Source organism: Enhydra lutris, unplaced genomic scaffold, assembly GCF_002288905.1.
Source record: "Enhydra lutris kenyoni isolate GAN:26980312 unplaced genomic scaffold, ASM228890v2 scaffoldscaffold12, whole genome shotgun sequence".
In the NCBI taxonomy this organism is placed as follows: Eukaryota; Metazoa; Chordata; class Mammalia; order Carnivora; family Mustelidae; genus Enhydra; species Enhydra lutris.
The window spans coordinates 50050353-50069588 of NW_019154096.1; the positions used below are offsets into that span (position 1 = coordinate 50050353).

The window sequence follows — 19236 nt, forward strand, 5'->3', positions numbered from 1 at the left end:
CTGCGGTTGAGCTTGGTTCTGTTGAGGGGGATGTAGGCGTAGGGGTCGAGCCGACCTTTCTTCTTCACGTCACCCTTTGCTTTCTGCTCAGCCATAGACACAGAATCAGCCAGGAGCGTAAGGTTGCCCTTCCTCCCTGCTCCTGACTTAACAGGGCCCGTGTCCTCCCCTTCACTCTGTGCCTTGGTGGCACCAAGGGCACTCACATCCCTGCAGTGGCGCCCAACAAGGGCATGGACTTGAGATGCTAACAGATCCTCAGTGCGCCCGTCGCCGTGGCCTGAGTCTGGACTACACAGCTGCCCTCGCCCTTTCCCAGGGGTTCTGTCTCTACCCATGGCTCTTACCTTGGCCTTGTACTCGGCCCCAGGCATAGCCTTCTTGGCCACAGGGCGGTGGATGCCAGAGCCTCCAGCTAAAGGGAGAACACAGAGGCCATGAATCAGGCAAAGCCAGGGCAGCATCCTCCCATGAGAAGGAAATGGGTACCTTCTCTCTGCAGAGCTGCCAGGGAGCAGACAAATCAAGGCTCGCAGCCGGCTCTGTCCCCTACCCAGCAAGGAAAAAGACCTTCCTCGAGAAGGGACTGTCCAGTGGCTTGACAGTTTAGACCAGTGGGCTCGTCAGTGGCCCTGAAGCTGCAGAGACCGACCAGCGACGTCTGAGAACACACCCCTTCTCTGCTAACACAAGCCACCCCACAGTCTCCAAAGCCAAATCCGCTCTGTCTGCTCTAGAGAAAGAACATAGGCTCTGAAGTCAGACCCAAACCCAGCTCCCTGTTGAACCACGACCGGCTGAAACCTCAGCAAGTCTCTGAGTTTCTGGAGCTTTTAACCTCATCTGTAGAACAAGGCACTTCGGGCTTCAGCTCGTTTGGGCTGCACACTGACACTGACAGAGAAAGGCGGCTCTTGTCCCATTGTACAGACTTGCGAACTGCAGGTACAGACACCCAGGTGCTTCCAAGGTCACCTGGCATTTCCAGTCCGGATCTGAACACACTCATGAGTGGAATTCTACAATGATGACTCAGGAGGACTCTCTGAGATACTCCGGATGAAGGCTGCTTTTTCTTTCACAGGTGAGAAACTGGAAGCTCAGAGAGGTGGCAGGACTGGGCCAAGTCAGCCTCATAGCAGAGCACCAGCTGTCCCGCCCCTGGGGCCTGTGCCACACTGGCTGGTTCCACACCACAGCACCTCAGAGCAGAGGCGACAAACTGGGTGCTGGCCTGGGAGGCCACAGAGGGAGAAGCCAGGAGGCTCTCTAGCTGGGTCAGGCTGCCAGAAGACTCCGAGGACAAATCTGTTCCTGCGGCTGGGGACTTGCAACAGAAGCCCCTGTCCCTCCAGATGCACCGCTGGGGCTCTGCTGGGGCCACTCAAGGCCAGGGGCTGCCCGCAGGGGAGGGGGCCGGAGATGAGTAACAGAGACCTCCCCTGGTCTCGGGCAGCCATGCGGGTATCTCTAGCAGCTGCTCTGGGGAAACGAACAGCTCAGGGGACCAGAGACAAATGAGTAAGGGAACACCCTGGGCTGACCCTCCCAGCTGACCCCCCCAGCTGCCACCTTCCATCCTTCCAGGCTAAGGTGGTCTCCCCAAACCCAGCCCAACTCAGGGCTGGACAAGAGATGCAGACACCCCCAGGAAAAGGGGTGTGCTGCAAGCCTCACGGAAGGCCTAGGTGGGTGGGACAGAGATGGGGCTCAGGGGCTCCCAGAAGGGCTGGGGGTTCCATGCAGAGACCTCCTGACCCCCCGGCCCTGACACTCTCAGGCCCTACCCCAGTCCTGGGTGACATATTGGCCAATCTTTGTCGGTGCTGACTGACTGCAACGTGGCCATGCAAACTCGTGGCTCTGCCTGCAACTCCCTGACTAACACGGGGACAAGGAACACAGTGTCCCAAGAGGGAAGCGTGGAGGCCTCACCTTGGTACCGAGGTGGCATTTCTAGCTCCTCATCGTCAGCCTCGTTCTGATGCTTGAGCTTCTGGTGTTTCTTCTATAAAGTGGTGAGCAACATTCATTAACAAGGATATATGATCACCTCATTAATGTTCCCAGTAAGAGCAAGCAACCTGTGTTAGGAGAAAAGGTTCCCAGCCAAGCACTCCACCCTCCACTTACAGACGAGCACACTGAGGCTCAGAGAGGGTAAGGAACTAAGATCACACAGCTAAATAGCACAGAAGCAAGGTTCCAGCCCAGGCCCTGACTGCTTCACACAGAACTCCTGTCCCAGGGCTCCAAGTGCCCATCTAGGTATCCTAACCTAAGCTTACGCTCCTGTTCGGAGGGGGCCTCCTGCATCAGGGGTCTCTCAAACCCTCAGCTACACTCTGACCCTGTAACTCTGATCTTTTATGTCTGGTTTTCACCCAGGTCTCCAAACAGAATTCTGCATGGGTGCAATGCTGTGGTAACAAGGCAGTTCGTCGGGCCCTGGTGGGAAGACGGACATCTGGCCAGGGACAGGGCAGTGGTGAATGATATTAACGAAAGCAGTAATTTGGGGAGAAGACCACCAGATGCTATACTCATGTGCTTGACATGTCCAATCTCATCCAGCCAGCCCGATAATTCTTTAAAATCCACAGGTGACAAACTGAAAAGTCAGGCTGCAGTCGGAATGGGGCCCCAGGACCTGCCTTCACTACTAACACTGTATCCCCTGCCTCTCCCCTGTCCCAAGGGGGATACCCAGGAAGGCTGAATGGGCTGGCCACAGTCTGAGAGGACAAAGAAATAAGACATTGCTCCAAAGTGCCCCCGGAAGTGTTGTCTGCTGGGCGTAGGAAGGACAGTGAGGGGCTGGGCTCACATCACCCTCGCTAGTTCGGGTGGGGCCGGTGAGAGGCTGCACTCCATCCTGGGAGTTACCAAGGGGGTTAAATTCTGGGGCTCAGGAGATGGGAAGGCCAGGGTTCGAATCCCCTCTGCACTTAACAATCCCTGTAAACTACTTACTTTCTGCAAGCCCCCTCTGCAAACGGGGATGATGAGGGTCCCCGTCACCTGTGAGGATTGCTGAGGTGACGCATGGGGCCCTGTGCACTCCCCAGTGGTGGCTGCCCCTGCCCCACGCAGGAACCTGCCCCTTGGAACACAAAGGCCAGATGTTGCTTGAGCCCTCGGGGGAGAGAAAAAGGGCTCTGCCTGTCTCCTTCAGCTGGTCACCCACTACAGTGTGCCCTGTAACACACACCATACCCTCTGGACTGCCCCCTACGCACCACCGCAAGGCTCTGCTGTGGATTCAGGAAACAGGGCAGGTGTGTGTGTGTGCACTGTGTCGGGGAGGGGAGTTAGGGATAGACAGGCAGAGGACCTGTCAGCCCAAGGCTTCGCCCTGAGGGCACAGCCGCCCATCAGAGGAAGTACTCACACTCCTGACACCCATGTCTTCCATCACGTCAGTCATCTCTTCGTCCTCCCCTGGAACCAAAAGGAAGAAAGGCCTGTGAGCATGCAGGGAGCACCCGTTTGCCCAAAGCCCACACACATGTCGTCCTGCCTTCTCCTGTCTCATCAGGCTGACGGAGCTGGCAACTCCAGCCCAAGAAAACCCACGTCCTTCTGGGCGAGACAAGACTCCTGAACACCGACTGCCTCTTTATCTTTCCCATCCTAGGCCCCATGGATGACGGCCCCTCAGGGAAGTGGTGATCCCACTTCTGAGATAAACACAGCTTGTTCTGAGACCCTAAGAAAACCCTGGGTTTCCTGGGGAGTCAGACACGCCTCAGCCCCACAGACATCCCGCTCTGCCTGGAGGACAGCCTCATTCTCCTACTTGAGAAACCTTTCTTTCTTTTTCTTTTTTTGCTCTCTATGAGCTGAGCGCTGTGAAGGAATGAGCCAAAGAAGTATGAACCAAGAAAATACACAGGCAACCAAAGTAAAAATAGATAAAATGGACTATCACAAAACTATACTTCCATGTCTCAAGGACACAACAGACTGAAAAACCACTCTATAGAGTGAAGGGGAGAATGTATTTTTAAATCACACAGGTGACAGAGGTGCCTGGGTGGCTCAGTGGGTTAAAGCCTCTGCCTTTGGCTCAGGTCTTGATCCCAGGGCTCTGGGATCGAACCCCGAGTCAGGCTCTCTGCTCAGCAGGGAGCCTTCTTCCTCCTCTCTCTCTCTCTCTCTGCCTGCCTCTCTGCCTACTTGTGATCTCTGTCTGTCAAATAAATAAATTAAATTAAATTTTAAAAAAATCACACAGGTGATAAAGGGTTAATGTGCAAATTGTGTGAAGGCCTCCACAACTCAACAACACAAAACAAACATCTCAATTAAAACGAACCAAGGGTTTGCGCAAAGGGAATTCTGGCACACGCTGCAGCCCGATGAGCCTTGCAGACACCAGCTGAGAGAAATACACAGGTCATGGACAGACAGTGCATCATTCCACTTACTTGAGGCACCTAGATTCCAACTCAAATTCAAATGACTACAGACAGATTCTGGAATGGGGACTGTCAGGGGCTGGGGTGGGGGCCAGGAGCAGGGGCTGTTTAATGGGCACAGAGTGTCAGTTTTGTAGCTGAAAGTGGTCGTGGAGATTGGTTGTCAGACAACGTGACTGTACTAAGCACCAGTCTACATGCTCAAAAATGGTTCATGGGGTAAGTTTCTTATTACCTGTACTTTCCCCTATGAAATTCTGACCAGCCGGGGGAGACACAGTTAAGCAAAGTCAATCAACAAGCAAATAACACCACAAGACAACCTGGGACGACATGCCCCGTGCTGGGTGGTGCCCAGGCTTGCCAGGAGCGCTGGGGGACGAGGCTGAAGGCTGAGGACCACGGACGGGCCACAGAAAAGCACTCGGATTGGATCTTAAAGAGCGGGGAGGCAGGAGGAGAAGGGAAGGGTGTTCCCAGCACCAAGGACATCTGGGCAAGAAGGGAGCAAGGAGACTGGAACCTAAGAGCGGTGAGAGGGGGCAGCGGCAGGACCGGATCAGGAACCAGTGTGGTCACCCTTCCACTATACGCAGACACGGCTGTTCTGGCTACCCACTTTATCTACAACCATGATGCCCATTTTGGGATAAGGATATTAAAGCACAGAGAGGGCGCCTGGGTGGCTCAGTGGGTTAAGCCGCTGCCTTCGGCTCAGGTCATGATCTCAGAGTCCTGGGATCGAGCCCCGCATCGGGCTCTCTGCTCAGCGGGAGGCCTGCTTCCTCCTCTCTCTCTGCCTGCCTCTCTGCCTACTTGTGATCTCTCTGTCAAATAAATAAATAAAATCTTTAAAAAAAAAAAAAAAAAAAAAAGCACAGAGAGGTTAGTGATTGTCCCTGGTCACACAGCAGGTAAGCCGTGTGAACACCGGTTCAGAGGCTGTAGTGAGTCAAGCGCCCAGGAATCAGGACAGTGGGAATGAAAAAAAAAGAGGAAGGCAGATAAATGTCTGAAAACAGGCTTTCTGATCCAACAGATGACACGGGGGAGGGGCATCAGGAAAGACTCCACAGGACGGAGACTTCTCACCAGGGCCGCTCCCAGACAGCAGGAGACCATGCAGTAGGGAAGGAGGCAGGCTCCAAGCCTGGGTCCTCTACCTCTAAATGAGCTTCCGGACCTCAGCCAAATCACATTTTAAAAAAAAGAAGGAGAAAAGGAAAAAAATGGGAGAAGAGGAGAAAGAAAGCAGCAGAACAAAATAGAGGCCAAAACAGTGTCACGCACTCTTAAGAGGAAGTACGGTGTTTTGAAAGTTCTGCCTGGATGATGTATGTATTGTATAAATGGCTAGCTTGCAATAGAAAGATTTCTTAATGTGGTCAAAAAAGTTTGAGAAACTCAAAAAGTTTGAGGAAGTTGCCTTAGCTCCCAGCTCCTTGTCTCTGCTGTTACCTACACCCCCCCAGCAAGTGGGCGCTGAACGAGTGAGTGAATGAACAAGAGAGTGCAGCCCCGCCCAGGCCAGCACTGTGTCCCCAGAACGGATGACAGTCCCACCTTTCGTGCCTTCCTCCTCCTCCGTCCTGGCCGTGACAGCATCGTCCTCGTCCTCCTCCCGGATGATGAGGCGGCCATCGGCGCTCACCTTGAAGCCGTGGTCCTTCTTCTTGGCCCGGCCAGGCCCAGGCTGTGTGGCTAGTGTGACAGAGTTGGACAGTGAAGAGGTGGCAGGTCAGTCCTAAGCCACCCACAGCCCCCTCCAAACCAACGACACGGGTGCCTGCAGCACACGGTGTGTGACTGTGGTGGTGAGGGGTGCCCACTGGCCTCTGGGGATGTCACCCCAACCCCTGAATGGGGCACCAAGGCGAGCCTCTTTTCTGGACTCATGTGCCAGTCACTTCTTGCTTACCGAGGACTCGCTGGGCCACCTTAGGGTCCAGGAAGTTGAGCGGCTCATCTCCACCACCCTCCTTCAGCCACGCCCGGCTCCTCTGTCGGGCCAGCCTCCGGCGCTCCTTGGCCTGGCTCCTTTCCTCTTCTTCCTCCTCCTCCTCCTCCGAGTCGGCCAGAATCTCCTCGATGCTAAGGACAGAGAAGTGGCAAGTCAGGGTGTTCCCAGGAGAGGCGGGGGCAGCTGAGCATGGGCTGGGCAGGCTGTGGCTGAGGAAGACCCAGTCCACAGGACCCCACTAGGGGTCTTACCTGTCGCCTTTGCCCTGGGCAGACTCCTCTTCCTCCTCCTGCTCCTCTTCCTCGGCAGCCTGGCTCAGAGCACGGTGCCTCTTGGCGCGGGCCTCTGCCTTCCGAATGTTCACCAGGACCTTGTGGTACTCCTCGGGCAGCAGCCCCTTCACCAGCTCAAACCTGCAGGGCAGCGAGAGGCTGGCAAGGCGCACGGCCACAGAGTGCTCTTTGGAAGTAGAAGGGCTCAGCCAGAGCCCTGCTGGCCACAGGGGCGGGACTCAGACCCAAGCCCTCCTGTCCAGTCCACTCTCTGCAGGCTCCCTGCGGGGACTGGAAGCCCCTCAACTCCTCCCTGGCCCTCCCCCGTGGCTCCCGCACACAGACCCGAACTTGCGGATGAACTTGATGAACAGGTTCCGAAGCTTCATGCGGAAGTGCCGCCGCATGTCGTCTGAAAGCTTCCCAATGGCCTCCATCTGCCGGGCAGAGCAGCGAGAGTCAGGGGCACCCTCCACCTTCTCTGCCCTCTCACTGTGGTGCAGACCAGGCACACAGCAAAGGGGTGAAGGTCGCAGCAACCCCGTTCCTGGCCCACCCCTTGATCCAACTGCATTTCTGCAACCCGGCGGCCGTCCACCTTCCCCCTAAGCCTCCTCTGTGACAATCCACGACTACCCTTCCGAGATTATAGCTTCCGAGTCTTCCGAATAGTCTGGCATCTCTCCTTTATTACCTCACTGAATCCTTAGAACCCCATGAGGCAGATCGATCATGACACCCAGTTTACAGACGAGGAAACGGAGGCACAGAGAGTTAAGTGGCCGCTCCACGGCCAGGGACAGCAGTCAGCCCAGGCCTCTCTGATGCCATGGCCCACACTGGGCCCCAACACCGCCAGGCTTCTCCAGGTCCCACACAACCCTTCCACCACTCTGCGTTCATCTCGTGGGGACAATTCGCACACCTTCGTCGGGCTTGGCTGGGACCCACGAATGGGTGGCAGATCTCTGCAGTGTCCCCAAACAGAGCTGGGGACACAGAGCCCCAATGACCCTTTGAAAGGCTTTCATAAACTGTTGGCACCCCATGACAGACCACTGCTCTTGCCCTTCTCATTTCTGGTCCCCAGTAAGGTGGCAGGCTCGGGAGGGCAGGGGCAGGCTACCTTGACCCCCATCTCCCCTTTCTTTCCTTTACCCAAGGCCAGATATGAAGAAGAGAGGCAAGAGAGACCTGGAGGTGCGACCCACCCAGCTGGAAGGGAAACACTGAGGAGGTGGACATAGGGGCCAGAGAGACCCTGCTGGTGGCACACCCTGGGCCCAGCTGAGGGGCTGGGACCCAACCCCAGGGCGCTCTGTGGGCCCTTCTGCAGTCAGCCGGACTGTCCAGAGGAGCTTCCTTGAACCCAGAAGGTCAGAATGCAAACACAAAAAAAAAGCAAGAAAATGGGCCCCTCGGTGGGGAGAGCCCTGAGGGTCAGTTCTGAGCTTTGCATTCTGGTCCCAGGGCCACTCTCACTAGCAATGTGACCTGGGGAAATCTCTGGCCTCAGTCTCTCCATCTGTAAAACAAAGGGTGGTCATGCCTCCTGGCCTGCAGCCTGCAGAGCCCTTATTTCTATGAAGGGGGAGGGGGTGGGCCATAGGAGGCGGCCTGGCACCATGTACCTCCTTCACTCCCACCAGGTAGGTATGTGTTACCCTACCGGTCCTTTCCAGGGCTCCTGCATGACCTGTTCCATGAGATGGTTCAGAGCTAAACACATGTCCGGAACTTGCTGGCCTCAAGGCTTGCTGGGTCCGTGCCAGCAGGCCAGAGGCCAGGCTGCCACCCACCAAGGGGAAGGGGGCGCTTACCACCAGCGGCACGTGTTTGGCCAGGCACGCCACATCCATGACCGCTACTGCCACCTTGATGAAGCCCAGTGCTGACTTGACCACATCACGGGTGCGGGAAGCCAAGAGCAAGCACACGTTCTCCAGCAGCTGCTCGATCGTGCTGGTCCCCATGAGACCTGGAGGGGCGGCAGGGGTGGGGGTTCCAGAGGGCCACCGTCAGAGACGCCCAGGACCCCATCCAGACCCAAGATCCCTGTCAGGTCACATGAGTTGGAACTAACATTTGGGGGACTTCTGTGTATCCGGCAAGGTCCTAGTCACTCCGCATAGAGTACAGCCAACCTGTGATCAAGTCGTGTTTTTCTCTCCCATGTTAGAGGTAAGAAATTGAGGTCCTACGAGGTCCATAAACTTGCTCGAGGTCTCCCATGGTTGGTAAGAGGCAGAACCGGGACTAACACCTGGGGCCTGACCGCCTCTGATCCCCTCTGACAGTGGGACACAGGGCAACTGCAGGTACACAGGAAAGATGACATGGATAGCAGCAGGGACAAGAGGCAGCTAGGCTTGGCTTTGGTTCTTTCTCCTCCCTCGAAGAAGGAAGGTGATAGCTACCTTATTCTGATAATGACCTTGCCCTGACCTTCTGGGCATTTTCCTATCCTGAGGGCTCCCAGGCTTTCAAGGAAACAGCATTCACCTTTAAACTCAAACAGGAGGTGGGTCAGGGCCAGGATGCTGCAGCTGACCATGGTCACAGCGCCCACGAGGCCAGGGTAGATCAGGACGAGGTAGCGCTGCAGGGCTTCTGGGAGGGCGAGACAAGGGCAGTCACACAAAGGCAGAGCCACTCCACACGCTGTACCTTGGGCCCCCCAGGGAATGGGACTCCACCCAGAGAGGAGCAGCCTGCCCGCTCCAGAGCCAGGCGGCTCTCCCCACCTTTTGTCTTTAGCTAGTGGTTTGGAGGGGTACCTCCCTGACACTTGCGAGCGGAGCACGTACCCCAGCCCCTCACCTTCTTGGTTTGGGCCAAACCGAAGGAAAGCACGGCCCATCTCCAGCAGCAGGGCAAAAGCGTTCTTCCGAGCCCCCACCGACACCTCCTTGGTGCACAAGATCACCTGCCCAGACAATCCCTTAAACACGAGCTCCGGAGCTGCCCGCTAAGGGACCAGGTGGTGGCCTGAGGCAGAAGGGGGCAGGCAGGGGTGCCGAAGCTCCCAGGCAGAGAACTGAGGCACCCCTCACCCCCGTACTGCTCTCCCCCAAGCCACACTCCAAGGAGCCCCTCAGAACACACGTACACCCCCCGCCCGCACCCCTCACCTCCGGGACGAGGGCAGTGATGAACTCCTCGTGTTCAGCGGACAGCTTCTTCACGATATGTATGAGGCACTTCAAACGGGGCTGCAGGGCAGGGCGAGGAGAGTTAGGACCCCTCAATGCCACCTATGCCCCTCAAGTCCCCTGTCTCTGGGATGCTTCTCCCCCAGTGTCGCCCCTCCTCCCGGGGGCAGAGCATGGGTGCCTCGGAAGCCTCACCCTCTTGGCAGGTGAGGAGGTGCCTTGCAGCGAGTCCAGCAGGGTCGCCTTCAGGTCGTCCAGGTGGCTCTGCACGAAGCGGGCCCCAGGGCCCTGGGAACAGGCGCACACCTCCTCCAGCACCCGGTAGGCCTTCTTCTGTACTCCGTGGGCCTTGCTCTGGGCAGGGACATGGTGGTCAGGAATAGGTGAGGGAGGGGACTCTGGGGTCCCCCATCCATCCATCCACCCCCACCTGCACTGTTCAAGGACAGTCACGGTACAGCCACCATTAACTGTGACCAGCACTGGGGGGATTCGGGACCGCAGCCTGCCTCTGGAGGGCTGGCAGAGCGGGGGAGGCTAACTCTATGCCAGGCAGGGCGGGGGATGCTGCAGGGGGAGAAGGCCCGCCAGCCTCCACTCCACTCCACTCATAAGCCTCACGGTGACACTCATCCAGCAGCGGGACCCTGCAGGGCCTCGCCTGCACTGAGGCCTGTGTGCCCACTCCCCTTTCTGGCTGGAGCACTCCGCTCTCCCCTTCTTTGCCTAACTCTTTGGCATCACAAAGGAGCTCTGTTACTCCCGCTAAAACAACTCTCCAGAAGTTAGGTGGCCTTGCCCTGGCCTTCTGTGCCTGCCCGAATGGTCCAGACAAGAAGACAGGTCCCACCTTTCCAAGGAGGCCCCTCTTCCCCCAGGGGTGGTCCCATGGGAGTCCAGCCCACACGGCTCACCTCCAGGTAGGGCCGGATGGTGGAGTACAGCTTGCCGATGGCAGCTTCATCCGCGTGGGGAGCCAAGGCCACAACCAGATCCAACACAGACAATCTGCTCAGGGCAGAAGACCAAGGACGGGCTTAGGGTGGGCTGGAGAAGGGCACAGACTATCAGTGCCTTCTATCTACTGGGTACAGAAGTGGGAGAAGTCGGGGTGAGGAGGACCAGGGGCCCCAAAGGAGCCTGGGAACAACAATCACAGCTCGCAGCCAGTTTAGCTGTAAGGAACCATCTGTGGTTCCAAGGTCTTCATGTGCATTTAAGCCTTCAGTCCTCACAACAACCCTGGTGCAGGTCTATTATCAAGCCCATCTTCAGAGAGAAGGACAAAGAGCGCACAGAGCAGGTAAGTAATCTGTCCAAGGTCACAGAGCTTGTCATCAGTAGAGCTGGGATTTGAACCTGGGCTGTGTATCGCCAGGGTCCGCATCCTTCCCCAACAGGCTGTAATGCTTCTCTGAGAAGGAGAAGCCAGTCAGGCTTCATTGTCGAGCTGGGACATTCAGTATCTCAAAACCTTCCCAAATAACAGCAGAGAGAAGCCACAGGGCTTCTGCTCGACACACACTCTAGCCGCCTGGGCTGTCCCAGCTCAAGTGGAGCGTTTTACCTGGTGAAGTCAGAGCTAGCAGAGTCCAGCACCTTCTCGCTGGCCTTTTCCAGGAAGCTGTTCACCAACTGGCAGCCGCAAGGGGATGAAAAAGAGGGAGTTGGTGAAGAGAGAAACACAGAGAACTGCACCCCTCCCCACACAGCCTCGACCCAGGTGCCGCTGGTATCCAGTGCCCTGTCCCCCAGGTGGTGGAGCCCAGGCAAACCCTGGTAGGTGGGCCCTTTCTCACACACCCAACCCAACAGTCAGCCACCTGACCGTTCCTCCCTCCCCTCCACCAGCACGCTCACCTGAGGGTCTGTAATGGTCAGGTAAGTTTTGACTGTTTCCAGCACAGCCCGGCGGGGGGCTGGGGTGTCCCCAGCTGCAACAGGTTGCCCGTATAGGTTGAAGAGGATTGGCAGAAAGTTCTTGGCAAAACGGCTCACCTCCACACGGTCGGCCTCTGGCAGGAGGACCAGTTTGTGTAAGAGGGGCAGGAGTCAGCCCCGCCTCACAGGCTGTTAGGGCTGCGGCCCAGAGACAAACTTCTGGAGGACTCATGACAGGACCTGGAGCCCACAGATTTGGGAATTCTCTGGGACAAGAGGTGTCCCCATACTCTACACTCCTCCGTGGCTCTGTCCTGTGGGTCAGCCAAGAGCCGGACACATGATAAAGCCCTTACACTGACTGGATAACACCCAGCAGCTGTCAGCGTAGTGGGAGTAAAGAGAAAAGAGGCAGCTTTCAGTGTCCTACTAACTCCTTGGGTCCCCAGCAGAAGCCCCAGGTCCCTGCAAAGCCTCAGCTATGGCTCTGGCAGTGAGGCACAGCAGGCCAGGAGACCCAGGCCACTGCCACTGCCACTGCCCCCCTCCCCACCCCTAGTCTTAGGGCCCATACATACCCGCCTCACAGCCCTTGGTGACGAGGGTGCGCAGGGCTTGGCACACAGTGACCCTTAGGTCTGGGCGCTCACTGATGGCCGTGCCCAGTGTCCGCGCCAGCCCTTTGAAGGAGGCGGCCACATCCGTGGGCTTCATGCAGAACCCAGGCAGGAGGGTCCAGATCTGGGGGGTTGGGGAGGGATGGGCAAGGAGAGTGATGTCCCGCCACTCAGGCCCCCACACCATCCAACTCATGTCCCCCCAGCTGATCCCTTACCTGCCACTGGAGTGTATCGTAGATCTTGGACTCCACTGTCCTGCCAGCCTGGGCCAGATCCGTTGCTGTGTGTGACACAAGGAGAGAGTGGGACCCTGGGCACCCTTCAGGCCAGGAGCCTCATTTTTACCAAAACCAAAAGCCCAGTAATGAGAACAGGAATGTGGGTGATTCCGCTCCCCCCACAAACTGAAACATGATACTTGTTCATTCGAAAAAAATTTAAAAGATCTACATAAAAGGCAGTGGGTGTCTCCTCATCATCTTAGCCTTCCAGGGATAGCCACGACCTCTACTGACTCCTTCACATTTCTTTACACACACACTTTTAAAAATATAAACAGGCCTGTACGATGCACATACTGTTCCGAAACCTGGTTTTACTTGACGGTAAGGTTTCTGAGTGGGAGGCTGTCTGCTGGGCACGTCCATGACGACTGCACTTCCCGCTCACATGGCAGCTATCACCCAGTCTACTGAGGAGCAGACCCGGAGGAGCTGAATCAACTGCCCACAGTCACCCCGCTGCGGTGCGGCTCCGCTGAGATTTGCATCTGACCTGCTCAACTCACCGTCTCCTAAATATGCCCGTTCCCGCGTGAGGTCTCCCTCTCTTCACAAAGACCACACCATGGCCCACGGTGGGACTTATTGTAACTAAGTTCACCAGAACCGCCCTGAGGAACGTGGAGGTTTTGTCAGATTTTTATGAGGAACGGCTCTGCATATATACAAACTGGTGTGTTCTTGTCTAATTACCTCAGTAGGACAGGAGGCCGCTGTTGGCCTGCCACAGGGCAGGGTCCCATGAGGGGGAGCTGCCTGGCTGTGCCTCTAAGGGAGGAGGAAGGCTCTCAAGCACTGGCTGGCCACCTGCCTAGCAGAGGGACATGGCCCAGTGTCCTAGGAGCCCTTCCTGACCCCTTCCAGCCAAGGCTCCAGGACTAAGGTGGGGCCCATACCTTTGTTCTTCAGGGTGGTAGCCAGGGGTAAGAAATAGGTGGTGAAGAAACCAAGTCGTGTTTTCTGGACGTGGTCCCGGATGACAGGCAGCAGCCAGCTCCGTGGGAAATCCAGAGTCTCCCTGGGAGGAGGCAGGGAAGGCCCAGTGTGAGGACAGCAGACCCAGCAGCCATGGCCCACCGAGCCGAGGAGCTCGAGCCCTGCTGTGGCCTCTCCCGCTGACCCCCAAGTGACACACAGAGACCTCACCCCAAAAAAGTGAACACCCTACTGAAGGAGAACAAGCCGCCGACTGCCCCGGGGCTCGTAGGGAAGTCAGCCAGAACCGCACTTACTCAGAGCCGTCAATTTCCAAAGGCACAGCCTCTAAAACCACCTCGGGTCCCATGCTGGCCACCGCTGCCCCCACGGCCTGATCCAGAGCCGCCGTGTGAGGGAAGTGCGGGGAGAGACGCAGGTCACACAGGGACTGGAGGCACTGGAGCAAAAAAAGACATGAGAGGATACACCAAGGCCTGCTCACAGAGCAGGAGCCCATGGCTGAGTCAGGGCCAAATTCTCAAACAAGAGGATGAGAGGTCAGGAACACGGGCCCATGTTCAGCTCTAGGTCAGAGATCACAAACCAATAACCACATTTAACCTGTTGAAGAGTCTCACCTCTCCCCAATGCCCCAAGAATTTAAAAGATTCTGTATTTATTAGTAACACGTAAAAATCAGAGTTCACATACAAACATACATTTCCAGTTTATCTTGAAAAAATGGGAAACTCTGGCCAAGGGAAAAGACACACCCACGTGTGACAATTAGCAAATTAGCAGATGCTGAGGAGTGGATGTCCCTCAAGACAAGGCTGTGACCTCTGGCCCACCACAGCCCCACAGAAGCCACCAGGGCCTTGCCTGTAGGCAGCCAAGTTCATCAATCTAACCTATTAGAGGCCAGGATTCTTGAGGAAGCCCTTGCTGTCCCAGAGTGGCTCCGTTCTTCCAACCAGCAATGATGAGAGTCAGTGAAGGCCCCAAGAGGCCAGGATCTGATGAGGGGTCTGGGGCCTGCCTCCCTAGCTGGGGAGGATCCCTAGGGGATACCTGACCCTTTTTTTTTTTTTTTTTAAGATTTTTTATTTATCTATTTGACAGAGAGAGAGAGACAGTGATAGAGGGAACACAAGCAGGGGAAGTGGAAAAGGGAGAAGCAGGCTTCCTGCTGAGCAGGGAGCCTGATGCAGGGCTTGATCCCAGGACCCTGGGATCATGACCCAAGCCAAAGGCTGACGCTTAACAACCGAGCCACCCAGGTGCCCCAAGGGATCCCTGATTCTTAAATAGTTTACTCTGGGCTGCAGTAATCTGTCTGGAACCTAAGGCTGCTTAAAACACTATAATCCCTTGTTAGAGGAAGTTCAGAGAATTAAAAACAGAGAATAGGAGTAGGGGTGAGGGAGAGTCATGATGGTTCCCTGTTCAAAGCCATCAACCCCAGCCAGGACTTACTGGCCAAGGGGCCAGGGGAGGTCCCACCCCTCTTTTTGTTTCTCACATGTTGACTCAGACACTTTCCTGGAGACACTGTGCTGGGCACCTGCTGTGGGTGCCATCAGGGATACAACAGGGGGTAAAGTGCACAAGTAGCAGGCACATGACCACTCTAAGAGCCCACAGTCCGACAGCCCAATCGCCACCTCCTGCCTTGGCCCTGGCAGCTCCCCAGCTCACCTTCTTCATCACAGGATGGGCCTGCCTCCCGCAGGCCTGGAAGAAGACACACAGCAGCTGCAACACGGAGCTCCAGGCTGCGTGGAATCTGTATGTCAGGCCTTCCTCCACTGCCCTGCCAGGGGAACAGTCAGGGTCAAGTTCCTGCTCACCTGGGCCCCAATCAGGAAGTCAATGGCTGGCCCATGAGCTTCAGACCACCAGCTGGCCAGTAAGCGTGGAGCCCCGGGAAAGGCCAAAGGGGAGAACTAGCATTTACGACGCAGCCCCTGTGCTGAGTTTCATCTGAAATCCTATTGCTTAAAGAAAACTCTGAGGTACGTGGTTTCTTCCATCTTCAGATTGGGAAACTGAGGCTGAAAGAGAGGAAATAACCTGCCAGGGTCACTCTGCTAGTGGCCACCCTGGGCCTCCAAAGCCCATGCTGTCCCTGTCTCATGCTCTCCTGGTCCGACCCAGGATGGGCTGCAACGGTAGAGCAGGTGGTCTGGGTCGAGCGGGGAGAGTGGCACGAAGTTGGCTCTGCCTCCCAGCCTCCTGGAGGTCTGAGGCAAGAAAGGCCAACAGGGGTCAGAGTCGGGAAACAGGAGAGCTGGAGGTGCGGGTGGCTCTAGTTTTCCTGAAACTCCATCACAGATGCATCCAGAGGCAACAGGCCCGTTTCCTCACAAGGAGCAGGACCCAAAGCACCACAGCCTGGAGGTGAGCACACAGACCCAGGGCAGACACCAAGGATCCTCACTCCTTCCCCAGGGCCCCTCCAATGTCTGCAGTGCTCGGAGGCCCCTCACCAGCTGCAGGAAGGACAAGGATGGTCAGTGGCCACGCCTGGGAATGGCTCCTCTTGCAGGCGTGGAGGGCAGCACGGCACGTGAACAAGAGTGGGCTCTGCTGTCAGGTGGCCCCCTCCTAGTTGTATGACCTCAGCCTGTCTGTAAAGTGGGGGTCAGTACATATCTCCTAGAACCACGAAAACCACTAATGGCTTTTATTCGCTGAGTGCTTAACTGCGAGCCAGATACAGTTCTGAGAACTTTACACATACACACACATTGAACCCTCACATCTGTCAGTAATCTTCGACTGATGAGGACCTTGAGGTATTTAGACGTGGAGGACACGGGGGAACTTGCCCCAGATGACCAGCTCAGAATCCATACTCATGAGCACATGATGGCACCTGGAATGTGGCCAGTGCTCCATCAACAGCAGCTATTCTGGCACTGCACACGTGCCCCCAGTAAGTGACAAGTGGAACACCTGTCACTACAAAGAACTTTCTAGAAGGTACACCTATTCCTTCCTAACACAGATGCTGTGTTCTCACCTGAACATCTTGAAGACATGCTGGGCAGGGCCAGAGGCTGAAGAGGTCACGAAACCAATGCTGGCCATGTGGGGAGCGACACATTCCTTCAGGATCTCCTGCAAAAAGAGGCCCCAGCTGTCTGGGCCTAAAGCAGCCTCCCAGCACCACTCAGACCTCCTAGCAAAAGTGATTGCTTTTGGACACTTCCAGGAAGCCGATCCCCACCCCAAGATCCTCCTCCCCAGATCCAGCTGGAGGTCTAGGGCAAGTTCCAGGAGAGACAGAGCAGCCAGTAGAACCCTCTGTATTCTCTGCTTCCCCCCTAAAGCTGGGGCTGGGGTACCTGAAGGCTCTGAGTGGCAGCTGTCACCACCTGCGAGTGTGGGGAGAGGAGGCAAGTGGTCGCGGTTCCAAAAAAGCGAGGGAGGTGGCCCAGCCCCAGGTCCCGCTGCAGTCTGTGAAGACAAAAGCCTTCTGTGGGGCCTGGTCCTGGGCCTCAGGGACCCACATGGCCCAGGTCCAATGACAGTCACTGATTTGGAAGGTTCTACAGGGCCCTTCTAGTGGGCAATTTTAAAAAGTACTGTTATTCAAGTTAATAGCCACATGTGGTAAAAAAAAATTCAAGTAGGTCTTCAGAATATAAAGAGTATACTTTATCACACTTTTCTCCCAGACTGACCTTCAGATGAACTTTCCAGAGGAAAATCAAGGTTAAGTTTCTCAAATACTCTTCCAGAAGGTCTTACACATGTAGAAACATAGGAAGTAATATATGCTAACATCTACTTAACACTCTTCTTTTTTTTTTTTTTTAAAGATTTTATTTATTTATTTGACAGAGAGAGATCACAAGTAGGCAGAGAGGCAGGCAGAGAGAGAGGAAGGGAAGCAGGCTTCCTGCTGAGCAGCGAGCCCGATGCGGGACTCGATCCCAGGACCCTGGGATCATGACCTGAGCCGAAGGCAGCGGCTTAACCCACTGAGCCACCCAGGCGCCCTACTTAACACTTTTCATTCCCCAAGCACTGTTATAACATATTCGTTCACTTAAACCTTGCGACAACTGAGATTCAGTCCAATGACTTAATAATTTATTGTAAGTGGGGAACCTGAGGCACAGAAAAGTCAAGTTACTTGCCCAAGGTCACGTCGCGAGTAGGAGGCAGGAGTCAGGATCACACCCTGACAGTTCCGCTCCAGAGTATGCTGTGAGTCTTCTCAATACATTTTGGGGATCTTTCCGGGTGAGCATGTACCTCTCTACTTCAGCAACTTTTTTTTTTTTTTAAGATTTTATTTATTTTACAGAGATCAAAAGTAGGCAGAGAGGCAGGCAGAGAGAGAGGAGGAAGCAGGCTCCCCGCAGAGCAGAGAGCCTGATGCGGGGTTCGATCCCAGGACCCTGGGATTGTGACCTGAGCCAAAGGCAGAGGCTTTAACCCACTGAGCCACCCAGGTGCCCTACTTCAGTAACTTCTAATGGCTACAGAGTATCTCACAGTATATTGACCAGTCCTCTCCTCGGATACATTTGTGTATGGTTGTGTTTGGCTTCTAGGTTTTTCTGCTATTAGCTACAGCACTACAATAAACAGCCTAGGACGTATGTCGTGGCACAATTGTGGGAGGCTTGCAATCTCAGGACTAATCCTGAGAAGTGGAGGGGACACCTGGGTGGCTCTGTCAGTTGAGTGTCTGACCTCAGCTCAGGTCATGGTCTCAGGGTCCCAGGATGGAATCTCGAGTCCAGCTCTGCACTCAGCAGGGAGTCTGCTTCTGCTTCTCCCTCTCCCTCTGGTCCTCCCCACTTTGCTCTCTCTCAAAGAAAGAAAAATCTTATAAAAAAAAAAAATTCTGAGAAGTGGAGAATAAGGCTATTTTGCCATTTTCTGGCCTCTCCAGATAAAAGCTGGATGGTGTGGATAGAGGATGTGGGCCCAGCAGGTGCGGGCTGGAGACCTGTCTTCGCTCCTTTGCAGCGGCATGACCAGCTACCTCGCACTGCTTGTTTCTGGCTCAAGAAAAAGGCTAGCAGGGGCGCCTGGGTGGCTCAGTGGGTTAAAGCCTCTGCCTTTGGCTCAGGTCATGATCCCAGAGTCCTGGGATCGAGCCCCACATCGGGCTTTCTGCTCAGCAAGGAGCCTCCTTACCCCTCTCTCTCTGCCTGCCTCTCTGCCTACTTGTGATCTCTCTCTATCAAATAAATAAATAAAATCTTTAAAAAAAAAAAGGAAAGGCTAGCACGTTCCTCCCGGATGGCTGTGATGAGTGAGGTGGACAATGAGGGAAAGCACTCAGCGCGGGGCCTGAGAGAGCAGGCCGATGGGAGCCCTTCAGCACAGGGAAGGGAAGACACAGCATGGTGGGGCCCCAGGGTCCTCAGAGATCCTCACTCCAGGCGAAACCCAAGTTGCCAACTGATACACTTATTCTTCTCAGCCTTATTCTGGAAAAGCAAAATTATCAGGTGGCTACTGTGAAGTGGCCAAGCTCACACATGCGTGTTCTGACAGACACAGAGCAGACACTGAGTGTACAGAACTGCAAACCCCAGAGGAGGGCCTGTTAACCCAGGTGGGGGGAGGGGTGAAGCCACAGAAAATGCACGAGGTCGTCTGAGAAGGAAACCAACCACAGAGGATTCAGTCAGGGGATGACAAAACTGAGGATGGAACTGAGGCTCCACCTCTGGGGCGGTATGCTTAGCCCACCCTGCTGCTC

General features: G+C 55.5%; 1 protein-coding gene across 3 annotated transcripts in view; it reads right to left on the reverse strand.

The window, feature by feature from the left end:
- The window catches only part of LOC111144799 (ribosomal RNA processing 12 homolog), a 30785-nt gene that overhangs the window by 2146 nt on the left and 9403 nt on the right, over positions 1-19236 (reverse strand). For all 3 annotated transcript variants that reach the window (XM_022499278.1, XM_022499280.1, XM_022499279.1), the window contains 23 exons: positions 16856-16967; positions 16531-16628; positions 15204-15318; positions 13820-13962; positions 13484-13605; positions 12522-12586; positions 12265-12427; positions 11666-11820; positions 11373-11440; positions 10720-10813; positions 10001-10159; positions 9785-9865; positions 9474-9579; positions 9156-9263; positions 8474-8631; positions 6999-7090; positions 6633-6794; positions 6340-6512; positions 5985-6122; positions 3392-3441; positions 1936-2008; positions 348-415; positions 1-83 (listed from right to left, as the gene is read on the reverse strand). In XM_022499278.1, the coding sequence (XP_022354986.1) occupies positions 1-83; positions 348-415; positions 1936-2008; positions 3392-3441; positions 5985-6122; positions 6340-6512; positions 6633-6794; positions 6999-7090; positions 8474-8631; positions 9156-9263; positions 9474-9579; positions 9785-9865; positions 10001-10159; positions 10720-10813; positions 11373-11440; positions 11666-11820; positions 12265-12427; positions 12522-12586; positions 13484-13605; positions 13820-13962; positions 15204-15318; positions 16531-16628; positions 16856-16967 (2586 nt within the window). The remainder of the gene's footprint in view (positions 84-347; positions 416-1935; positions 2009-3391; positions 3442-5984; positions 6123-6339; positions 6513-6632; positions 6795-6998; positions 7091-8473; positions 8632-9155; positions 9264-9473; positions 9580-9784; positions 9866-10000; positions 10160-10719; positions 10814-11372; positions 11441-11665; positions 11821-12264; positions 12428-12521; positions 12587-13483; positions 13606-13819; positions 13963-15203; positions 15319-16530; positions 16629-16855; positions 16968-19236) is intronic.